Here is a 12,617-nt window from a genome sequence, read left to right as displayed (position 1 = left end):
AAAGCTCTCTCTGAGTGCACCAGCGCTGATGTCTTCAGAGCCAGGTGACTCTTGGAGCCGAAGCACCCCTGTTGGGTCTAAGGCATTGGAGTCAACTCCAAAGTTTTCATAGCCATCTCTACCCCTTAGAACCTTGGCATTGAACAGCTTGGCTCTGACTTCCACCTCAGGTATATTGCCTTTGGGGCAGAAAGAACCAATGGGCCAGAAGTCTGGTTTCTTGGCTCCATTGTCTTCCTTCTCCCTGGAGTGATCTGCCTTTGAGGTAGTGAAGAAAGTGTTTTCTGCTCCAGCAGGACGGACAGATACTACCCCCTCGGATCTTCCCTCTGGATTCCAGATTCTCTGCACCTTGAGCCACATTATTGTATGCCATAGGGACAGTCAGATGAAAATCTCCAGATCACCCAGCAGGGTTTTATGATCTCTTCCGATACTTCACTGGACCATCCCACCAAGGAAGTCCGTAAGAAGATGAAGTGCAAGAGGAGGCACTTGGACTCCCCTCAGGAGTCAGTCATCGAAGATACTGATCTCAGTGAATAAGAAGCTGGGTCCCCAAGATCACCTCCTGAAGACGTTTCATTCAGAGACATCCTTGAGATCCTTAAGCAGAGAGATGGTTGGTCCTCCACTAGCCCTTCACCGGAGGAATCAGTATTCCTTGAAGCCTTTGGAGCTGCCCAGTCTATCTCTTGGGTTACTTTGCCCAGCAATGAGCTCAATGACTTGATCTCTAGGTGGGTGTGGAAGGAGCCTGACTCAGTTGAGACAATCCCCAATGAGACCAGATTGGATTCTGGCTCCACCTGTAGGTAGGGAGTTCTGAAATAAGGAGGTGCCCTTAGTTGCTATGGTCATGGCTATGGCCACTAAGAAGGAACTTGCTGAGAAAAGTTCCTCTGTCCATCCCCTAAAAGGGAGTCTAGGGCATTGGACAGATTTGGGAAGCACATGTATGCTTCAGTGACCTTTGCCCTTGGGTCACTGAACTACTTGGCACACTTTACAAGACTACAAAGGGACTTGATCGAGGAACTTTCAGAATCCTTTTCAGGACTACTGCTGTTGAGGCTCAGTCTTCTGTGGTCGCTCAGTTGGCTACCCTTCAAGTTATTTCAAATTCGTCCATAAAGCTTATCTCACATGCAGCTGAAGGTGCCTCAAGGGTGGCTGGTTCAGGCATTTCCATCAAAAGACACACTTGGATGCACTTGTGTGATTTTGCGGAGCATTTAAAGTCATTGTTTGGCACAAAAGTGAAGGAGAAACTCTCCAGGTGTGAAAAAGATGGAAAGACACACTCTGCAGTGGATGTATGTTTTTCAACCCCTCAAAGATTCTTTTTTAGGAATCAATAAGGTGGATGGAAAATGTGGTTCAGGAAGTCTCAGGGTCCTTTCCAAGATCTGCCTGGAGATATTTCCCCCGAAGGGGCAGAGGGGGGAGCTCAAATGGACCACACCACCCATGCAGCAGAGAAGGCCAGCAGAACCAAGGGTCCAGAGATTCTTTCTCCAGTAGACCCTATAAGCTCTTCTGAAAGGAGGCCTGATTGTCCCCCTCTGGTGGCAATCGGGGGTTGACTATCCCTGCCCTAGAAGGCTTGGCTAGACATAACAAAAGATTCTTGAGTGCAGAGGATTATTTCCAGAGGTTATATAATTCCCTTTTCCCTCCCACCTCCATCTGTATGTAAATTTTCCAATGTTCTACCCAGTCAGAGAAAAGCAGCAGTACTAGAAATACTAAAGCTGCTAGAAAAAAAGAGTCATCCATGAGGTCCCACCAGACCAGACAGAGGCTGGAACTTACTCAAGATTCTTTTTAGTACCAAAGAAAACAGAGGACTGGAGACCAATTTTGGATCTCAGTGACTTGAACAAGTCAGTTCAACACACAAAGTTTTGGATGGTTATGGTTCAGTCCATTCTGTCCTTTTTGGGCAAGGACGACTGGATATTCTCACTAGACTGTCAGGATGTGTACCATTACATAAAAATGAAAAGATAATTCAGAAGGTATTTATACTTTCGCTGGGAGCAAGTCATTATCAGTTCAGAGCACTGCCCTTTGGCCTCACCACAGCCCCCAGGGTGTTCACCAAATGTATGGCAGTGGTAGCAGTTTACTTGAGACTGCATGGATTCCGAGTTTCCATACTTTGACGACTGGCTCATTACCACCCCGACCAGGCATTTACGAATAAGAGCAAGAGATCAGGTACTTCGGACTTGTTCTCATCTGGGGATAAGCATAAATTACAAGTCTCAGTTACATCTGACTCCCCCAAAGAGACCAGCATAGATATAAATGTTCTAGAAATGAGAGAGGTGTTCTTAGAGCTGCAGGCATTCCAAGACTGTCTCCCTTTTGGGACAGTTACGATCCAGACAGACAACATGTCAGTGGTTTGGTACATCAACAAACAAGGGGGAACTGGTCTCATCCCTCGTGTTGAGAAACCCTCAGAGTGTGGCAATGGGTTATCTCTTCCAGCCTCTTTCTGATAGCAATGCACATTCTGGGGAAGTCCAACGTGATAGCAGACAAACTGAGCAGGTACATTCTGTCACCTCACCATTGGTCTCTCAACAGGAAAATGACATATAATTTTCCATCAATGCGGCTGTCGCTTGTTCTTCTCTAACACATATAACAAGAAGACTTGGGGTTTCATTCAGATGCTTTAATACATACAAACACATCAGGATGGATAGCAGCATCATTGAATACGAACAAACTAGTTAACAGACAGAGCTTACATACTTACATACTTACATCTCAACAGCTAACAGCAAAATGGCAGTCTAGCTTGCATGCGCTCATTATTTATACACTTGTGCAAGCCCTTAGATAGCTTCTTAAAGGTATATACACATATATTTATCTACATCCTCCCTCTTAAAAAGATTGCCCTTTGAAAAAACAATATCAGAGTTAGGCATGCATTACTATATACATTGGAAACAAAACGCAATGTTCATGTCCAAGTCACTTCAAGTCTACTACAATGGTTAGAGATTTGACCATAACTCGTAACATAACAGTTGGGACCAAATTTAGCAACAGTCTGTGGTGCACAACTCGTATAAGGAAATTCTGGATTCGTGACAGGAACAGGAATGTCCTCTGGAGCTTCCTCTGGAACTGGAACACTGGACAACTAACTCTGAGATAAAGAGTCTTTCTCACAGGCTGTGTGCTGTGGTATAGGTAAGGACACTGGTCTCAAATGCTTTCGATTCCACCTAAACTCTGCTCCTTCTGATTCCACAATGTACGATCCCGGCTCTGGACCAATATTCTTCATGACACCAATCCAGTCATAACCTTTGGATGTTTGCATCCTTCCCACTTCTCCCTCTCATAATGGACTGAGTGGTTTGCTGGTCTTATCATAGTAGGACTTCTGGGATAGGCACTTCTTCAACAAATTGGTTTTTACTAACCTGTTGTTCTTGATACATGGAATCAACAATTTACTGACTGGTAATGTGGTTCTGGTTTGTCTTGACAGAAAAGTCTGAGTAGTTGAACCAAGATGTTTATCACAAGGAACATTTCCGAGATTCAAGAGGTTTAGGAAAACATCACTATTGTCTCGTTTTGACTTTTCAAGTAACTGTTTTGCACTTTGAGCTGCGCGTTATGCCAAACCATTTTACTGCGGGTACTCTGGACTACTTGTGATGTGAGTAAAGTCCCATTCTTCAGCAAATCTTTTGAAGTGCTGGCTTGTAAACTGTGTGCCATGTGGACTAGTACATGGTAGTCTGGGAATCTGGTTAAGCTGAAATGGTTCCTTCTGTTGATGTGGCTTTGTACTATTATACACTGAACAAGAAGAAAGTGCTGTCTCAATGTCTTGTGACATAGAAGGCTAAAATACTAGTCCTCTTGCCCTTCTTTTAGTAGATTCGGTTCCTGGGTGACCACAGTGCAAGATAGTAATGTACTTTGGTTGCAATGACTTTGGAACAATTACTTTCGGACCATTCATAATGATGCCTTTGCCAGACAAAATCTCATCTCTGTATGGAAAATAAGGTTGCACTTCTTGAGGTAAACTCGATTGCTTTGACGGCCATCCATGATTGATAAAGTAGTTGAGCCTCTGTAAAACCGGATCTGTGGCTGTGTGATCTCTCAGCTCATCAAGACGTGTGGAAGAAAAAATTCTCACTTCCATAACTTCAAAATCAAGATTCTCATTGTCGTGCTATTCTGGGTGATCTGGATAATGCATCAGCAAGATAAAGAAGTTTGCCTTTCTTGTAGACAAGATTGAAATTGTACTTTTGCAATCTCAGCATCATATGTTGCAGTCTGGCTGGATCTGAATGCATAGGCTTTTTCAAGATAGTGACTAATAGTTGGTGGCCTGTTTTGATCTGGATAGGTCTACCATAAACATAATCATGTAACTTTGAACATGCAAACACAATTGCCAAAAGCTCTTTTTCGATCTGGGCATACTGCATCTCAGTTTGGGTAAGAGTTCTCAATGCATAAGCAACAAGTTGATCCTCTTGCAGAATAACTGCACCAAGACCAAATTTCGAAGCATCACAGGAAAATGTATCTGGTTTGTGAACATCATAGTATCTGAGAGTTGTTGGACTAGCATTTCTCAGTTTCAGAACATCAAATGCTCTCTGGTGCTGCTCTAACTAAGACCAGGATACATCTTTACGTGTCAACTCTCTAAGTGGTGCTGAAAGTTGGCTCAAGTGTGGAATGAACTTGTCTAGGCAGTTGACCATGCCAAGAAAATGTTGCAGGGCTTGAACATTGTCTAGAGCTGGCATCTCGAGAATGGCTGTTTGTTTTGAAGGGTCTGGTCATATAGCCTGTACTTGTAAATAAATGACCAACGTAAGTAACGTCTTGTAGCCTGAATTTGCATTTGTGTGGATTGAGGTTAATATTTACTTGACGTGCTCTTTCTAGAATTTTTCTGAGGTTTCTGTCATGTTCTGCTTCATCATGCCCTCCTACCAGTATGTCGTCTACTATGATAGCACAAGGATACCCAGAAAAAATTTGCTCCATTGCACGTTGAAAGACTTCACTTGCAGAGTTTATCCTAAATGGCATTGTCAAAAATCTGTACCTGCCAAATGGAGTACTGAAATTAGTGAACAATGAGGAGTTTCTTTGTCAAGCTGAATTTTCCAAAAATGAACTCTTTGCATCTAAAACAGAAAAAATAGTGGCATTTGGCATCAAGGCTGTGACTTCTTCGACTGTGCGCATTAGATGATGAGGTCTTTTTAGTGCTTTGTTCAAATATTGTGGGTCAGTACATATTCTGATGTCATCTTAGCTTTTCTTATGAGCTACCACCATGGAAAATATCCATTCAACTGGACAAATCACACCTTGTTGCACCATTCCTTCTAACTTGGCTTTGATTCTGTCCTGCATGGGTATTGGAACTTTACGTACTGGAATGACAACTGCACTGACATTGGGTCTAACTTCATGGAGTACACAACTGGAAGTTGGCCTAGTTTGTCTTCGAAAATATCAGCATAGGTAGAAAAAATATGCTGGGCAAAATTAGAGTAATCATCTTTTAAGCTAACATGATGGACTTCTTATTAAATAAAAGCAGTCCCATTTTCAAACTATCTCTAAGCCCTAATAATGACTGGACGTGCCTCTTGACCACATAAAATAACAAGTCACAGCTTCTTCCTGCAGAGTAACATGAAAACAGTACTGAGCCTTCGGTTTGAATTCCATAAGCAACAAGCTTCATACACCTTGCAAAATCAAGCCTTTCACCTTTACACACCCTAGCAAATGTTTCTGCTGACATAACATTGCGCTTGGAACCTGTGTCAGCTTTGAGCTCTGTGTGTTTGCCATTTATTCGAACAGTAAAAATACTTCATTCTTTGCCCTTAAATCTACTGTATTGACTGTCTCATGAAGCAATGACACACCATCAACATAAAGAATAGAACTACCACTGTCTAACTGATCAACTCATTTCTTAAAATGTTCCTTTTAATGAAGGAATATGGGCCTTTTGATTCACAGAATCTTTTGAAATTATTCCATTTATTGCATTTGTGGCATTGTTGACCAAAAGCTAAACATTTTTCCTTTTTAGATTCATGACTTCCACCACAATTGTGACAGTTGGCAATGAAACTGGGTTGGGACCCATGCTTTGAGTTTGCTTCACTGGTTGTGCTTCACTGAGACTGTGCGAACTCTAGACTTTGCTGGAAAGTTCTGGGATTTACCAGTGAGTGCTGCAGGGGTTACATTTGCTGCCATGTGCATGGGCCTGGTTTTTACCACGTGCTGCATATTATTATCAACATGAGCTTTATCACTGTGTCTTCTAGAGCTATTCAAATTTGTAAGCATATTTGTTTTTCTGTGAACTTGTATATCTGACAAATCTCAATGGCCTTATTCAAAGTTAAATCACTGTCACGAAACAAAATCTTTCTCACAGCATCATCTTTTATGCCACACACAAGTCTGTCCTTTATCAACTCATCCCTTAAGTCATCAATTCTGCACTTTTTAGCTTTATTTCTCAGGTTAGTTATATATGCTGCAAAAGTTTTACCAGGCTTTTGATCCCTTGTGTAAAATAAGTGCCGTTCCATTGTAACATTTGTCTGGGGGTTGCACATTTCTCTAAATTTACATTTTAAGCACTCTGGGCCCTCCTTTGACAACAACATGATGGTTTTCCCCTCTCCTGTATAGTTAGCGGGTGCATATACAAATGAACGCTCCCTTTCAATGGCTTCTGACCCAGATAAATTAAGTAGAATAAATGCCTTTGTACAGTCATCTTTATCAGAAAATGCAGCCTGTATGAAAATGTCATTCTCTTGCTCAAACACTCTCCAGTTCTCAGCAATGTTGCTGTCAAACACAAGTGCACTGGGTTTTCAAAATTCATCTGCCATGCCCACAAAGTATATACAAACACACTGAAAATATGGGTAATTATGTGTGAACAACTGTTCTGTGAGCTTGTAACACCATTCAGATGCACAATAAACTCTTCAAAGTACTGTACTTTGCAAAATATACTCTGTAATGGCTGTACTCTGTGAAATATGCCTATAAATGGCTGTACTTTGCAAAATAGCTTTACTGTAACACTGCACAAACATGCAAACACTTTATACACTTCTGAGAATTTGAATATCTTTGCTTAATATGCAAAATACAAATACCTTGCAAAAATGAGGTAGTTTCATTTTATTTTATTCATTTTATGCAATACGGACTTTATTTTAAGCATTTTCCTTAGTAATTTGAATACTTTTATCAATATCATACATATCTGTTAATGCAAAAATTATTTAGAGTGTTCCGTATGCCTCATTTCATATTATGCAAAAAGAAATAGTGCTGAGGAAGTTTTAATACCTGAAATCCATTTCTGACCTGTTTTGTGAAGTTTGCACATTTTAGGAATGATCCAGTTCTGTATATTCCACCAGTGTCTAAACAAGTGCCTTAAGTCATTTTAGCCAGACCATTTCTGACTCCATGCTCCTTCAGTGTGCTTCTTCTAACTCCATGTCCTTTAGACATGCAGCTTTTGACATCATGTCACTCGTTCATCCCTAACACATATAACAAGAAGGCTTGGGGTTTTAATCAGATGCTTTAATACATACAAACACACCAGGATGTATAGCAGCATCATAAAATATGAATGAACTAGTTAACAGACAGAGCTTACTTACATACATACATGCTTACATCTCAACAACTAACTACAAATTAGCAGTCTGGCTTGCATGTGCTGAGTATTTATACACTTGTGCAAGCCCTTGGATAGCTTCTTAAAGGTATATACATATATACTGACCTACAGGGCCAGCCTTGGTGCAGTCTTTTTGCATCTCCCCTAAACAACAAGTGCAGCAGGTTTTTTGCCCTGTTCCCTCCACTGGAGGTGTCGCAGAGGGATGCCCTATTCCAAGATTGTACCCCCGGTCTTCTCTATGCCTACCCTTCATCTCCCCTAATTCCCAAATTCCTACAGAAAGCTGCCCGGTTGAAGAACAAAGTTATCGTCATTGCACCTTACTGGTGTCAACAGATTTGATTCCCCTTCCTTTGGTCTCATCTACTTTACCCACCTTGGATTCTGGGACAGATTCCAGACCTCCTGTCTCACCTGGGAGGCACGATTCATCCATGTATCTCAATCCTCAAGCTAACAGCACGGTTTATCCAGTTCATTTAATAGCCAGACAACTGATGCTCTCTTCCCCTGTTCATCATATGCTTTTATCTTCCCATAAGACTTCTACAAGAAATCATTACAGAAGTAACTGGAACAATTTCAGTTTTGGGGCAAAGCATAAACACATTGACCCCCATCTCAGCCCCTGTACCAAGTGTTCTTGAATTTATGGCAACAATTTTTAATGAGGGAGCTAGCTCCTCAACCATGAGAGTTTAACTAGCAGCCATCTGTAATTTTCATACTGGATTTGGGTTCATTTAATGTTTGTAAAGCCTTTTTGAGAGGTAACCCTCCTGCTGAGACCTCTATCCTCCATATAAAGATCCTACTGTACCATGGGATTTAAATTTGGTGCTGCAGGCCTTAATTCATTCTCCCTTTGAACCAGCAGCTAAATGTGATCTTAAATTCCTGACCTGGAAAACTTTCTTTCTAGGTGCCATTACTTCTGCTAGAAGGATTTCAGAACTTCAAGCATTGTCCTCTAAACATCCCTACTTGATTTTTCATGAGGGTAGAGTAACATTAAGTATCAATGCTTCTTCCCTACCTAAGGTGGTGTCAGAATCCAATATTAACCAGTCCATTAACCTGCCAGTCTTCTTTCCTAAATTTGTAAAAAAAGATGAATATATATTGCATTTATTGGAAGTCCACAGACAATTACATTTTTACCTACATAAAACAAAAGATTTTAGAAAGACAGATCAATTATTTGTTTTCTTTGCAGATTCTAAATTGGGAAAGTCAGTTACAAAGGTAACTTTAGCCAGATGGCTGATGGACTGGATATCATTTATCTACAACAACTTGGGTTTATCCTTACCTACACCCCTAAGAGCTCATTCAACTAGGTCCATGGCAGCTTCTTCAGTGTTCCTATGTAGGGCTTCTGACATATGTGCAGCTGTAACTTGGGCCAGTCCTCATAGCTTTATTACTCATTACGAACTAGATCTGGTCTTGAGGAGAACGGCAGCATTTGGCTCAACTCTTTTCAGGATTACCCTTCCTTAGATGCCACCTGGGAATTTAGGTAGCTGGAGACTCTGTCCCAAAACTTGAGGGTAGAATGAAAACTGACATCACACGAAGAAGTTATGTGTTTACCATAACGTTCCATCTGTGTTTTTCATTCTTCTCAACTCTCCTCCCAGCAATCCCCAACCTTTTTCACAATGAATTTATGGAAGAACAAGAGATTTTAAGGACACCACTGCCCTTCATGTTGAGCTCCAGATATGGCTTATTCTGTTAGGATTTTTTATAGTAGTTCTTTCTACTTTATATAAAACAGCAAACAAGATCTGAGGTATGTTAGGAGATGGTGTAATTATGGGTAAGGGAGGGACTCGAGAGCTTTTTGGTGGCCATGAGCTAGGAACGGCAGAGTGGATCTGAACCCAACAGTTGAGCAAGAATAAAAATAGACAACACAGGTGGAACGTTATGGTAAGTACATAACTTCTTTTTATGTCTCACCACTGCCAGAAGTTGTTCCCATAAGTATTATATTCATTGGCATTCTCAGTTATCGCACTTCTGAATTTAAGATATTCAGGAAATAGTATGGGCTAATAAGTGGATCTCACTTTATGTGTGATTTTACCTAGACAAAATATCATTATCCCCAGATAATTATATATGGATGCATTTCACATCAGCTCTAAAACAATTAATGTCTATTTAGTTTGAATATTAAGATTCAGGAAATCATCTCATTTTAAGTATTGTTGGACTGGATTAATTCAAGGTCATTTGACCATAGTTAAGATAAATATACTTTTAACCATCTAGCACCTAAATACAGACACATGCAAACACTGCAAAATGTACACATTCTGTGAAATATCCCTACCTGTAGATCATTCATTAAAAAAAAAAAAAATCATCATGAATGCTTTCCTTAGAGACCTGATAATAACACATAAGCAACTTTGAAAACAAATACGTGTAATTCATGTCTTTTAATGTTACTTTATGACCTAAGAAATATATTCACTTACACTGATGTTGGTAGATTTGTTACATGATAGCCAGGTCTGACCCTAAAAGGTGCAATGTTACAAGCCGTTGACTATTGTATTCTCAGTCTGACAACAATGCTAATGAAAGGTAAAACAAACGTTTTTACAGTCTTTTGTGATGAAAAGGAATGAAAGGCAAGTTCATCTCACCAGCTACCAGTATTACCTTGTTATTTTGTGTTTTTTCAGCAATACTAAAATAAGTTTATAGCTTCTTTAAAGATTTATGTAGGTTACAATGTGCATTGACGCAATGTGTAAACTAAACGTACACTTAGCAAGAAGTTTGTAATAAGAGAAATACAGCATTATTGCAAAAACTGTTTTCTTTTTCTTTAGTCAGAAAGTGGTGAATGGAAACCAGAAAAGGTAATTTGTGCTGCATGTTTGATTTGGAGAGTGCTATAGAGTAAGCTAACAAACTGTAGACTCAGAAAATCGCTTTCCACCTCTGTTGTTAAACACTTATTGATTCGAATGCATGAAATTGCTGTGTCAGTACTGATTTGTAAAATCTGGAAATGAAGCAGTTACTGCAGGCTTTGGTGTGGCAGTTTTGCATACCATGTTCTTGTAATCTAAGAGCCGGTGACAGTTTTTGACAGTTCTGATGCTTTGAAGGAATGTGATATTTAAGAGGCACAGCCACAAATCAGCTTTCTACAACAGTGTGTCACTTCTGTTATGTTACAGCCCGTTTCTGATACATTGAGATGTTCGTCTAAAAAATAAATAATTCTTTTAGTATTTTTTATTACATGGCGGATGCATAGCTTTTTTTGTCAAGCCCTATTTGTAGCATTCTCAAAGAGTTTCTCGTGCTGAGAACGTTGGAGTTTTTTCATGAGTCTTTAAATGCTATGTTATTTGTTTTAAATTTTGTACCCAGCCTGAAGGTGTTGGCTACTTGAGCATAGTTTCACTTCCCCGAAGTCCTTGCTCAGCCTAAAGAGAGAGAGAGAAAGCTGGATCTAAGGAACACATACCGCATGCTAACCTATGTTTCTGTGGGGTGGGGTGGGGATCTGTGTTCTTATTCAGGCACTGGTTGTAACTGGGATGAACAAAGCTGCTATGTTGGTTTTATGAGTATTTGTTAAGTATCAGTAATTCCATCATTTCTGTTTGAAAACAGTTGATTCAGTGCTTTTAATGTATGTTGGAATGCCTACAGGGCAGATTCTTACCCTGAACCATGCTGATAGCTGGTACAACTGAACTGCATTCTTTACTGCCATTTACTTAACACCCTGCAGTGGCTGTTAAGTGATGCATTTTCTGTAGCAGCTGAGGGTTTTGCTTATCTGTGATGATGTGTGATGGAGTATGCAAGCCCTGGAGTCATATGATACAGCAGAAGACATTAGACATGTAAAGTGTTAGTAATAGAAATGACCAGTAAAATGAAATGACGTACTAAAGGAGCACAGTGTAAGAAGAAACATTGTAAGTGAAAAATATTCCATTTTCAAAGAAGATGAAATGTGGCAGTTTTGATATTCCTCTGATGCTGTGGTATTCTATAATGGTCTTCTGATGCCCTCTGTTTATCTTTGTCATTATCTTTATCATAAGCTATGGCTTTAGGTCTCCGTGTGTCCACAAGGCCTTGTCTCAAAAAAGAAAAGAAAAAGGAAAAGAAAAAGGAAAATACTACACTATATAGTCCACGTTAGATGGTGTTGTACAGTCAGGTCTGAGCTAGGCTCCAGGTATATTACAATCATATTTCATAGATATCTAATTTTAAGAACTCATAGAACTTATGCTGGTAGGCATTAGAAACATTCTGTGTATAAAACTTTCCCCGGCTATTAACTCTACCCTAACCAGAAATCCACTGCCTCCCCCTACATTGTCAGTTCTTTCCTACCATGAAAGTTTAAATTGGCACTATGGAGTGGTCCCAGGCTGAGTGACGTTTATTTTCAGCTATCTTGTTCTTTATTTCATAATTTATTTGTCTCATTTTTTAATTTAGATTTTTATACAGGCATTTTTTTGTTAGCATTTTTCTTAGCTTTATTTTACTTAAAATCCCATTTTAGTTTTTACTGAATACCTTGACAGACATCTTTAGTTGTTTAGACGTCTGACAGTTTTCCTTATTTTCAACTTTTATGATATTTTACTTCCCCGAATAACCTTGTTGTTTCTTCCTTATAAAGTTGTGTTGGCCCTGTTTTACAGAACCCATTTCTCTTTAGCCAGAGTAAGAATGTTTTTTTTTTTGTTTCAACTGCTTTTTTGTTAGTTTCTTGCTATTATACACAGGAAGATATGACCTCCAGATTGTTAACTTGATGCCAGGAAGTCCAAGACTATCTAAAACAAACAGACAAAAA

At 39.8% G+C, this 12,617-nt stretch overlaps 1 protein-coding gene across 3 annotated transcripts in view; it reads left to right on the top strand.

Annotated features, from left to right (window-relative positions):
* Positions 1-12,617, top strand: part of LOC122816582 (SEC14-like protein 5) — a 1,360,693-nt gene that overhangs the window by 918,908 nt on the left and 429,168 nt on the right. For 2 of the 3 annotated variants that reach the window (XM_044089469.1, XM_044089471.1), the window contains exon 8: positions 10,612-10,641. The exons of the other annotated variant lie outside the window; for it this stretch is intronic. In XM_044089469.1, coding sequence (XP_043945404.1) covers positions 10,612-10,641 — 30 coding nt within the window. The remainder of the gene's footprint in view (positions 1-10,611; positions 10,642-12,617) is intronic. 3 annotated transcript variants of the gene reach the window in all.

This window comes from Protopterus annectens, chromosome 12.part0, assembly GCF_019279795.1.
Source record: "Protopterus annectens isolate FY-2018-M chromosome 12.part0, PAN1.0, whole genome shotgun sequence".
NCBI classification, from domain to species: domain Eukaryota; kingdom Metazoa; phylum Chordata; order Ceratodontiformes; family Protopteridae; genus Protopterus; species Protopterus annectens.
The sequence above is the reverse complement of the archived record's forward strand: the minus strand, read 5'-3'. Positions and strand labels throughout refer to the sequence as shown.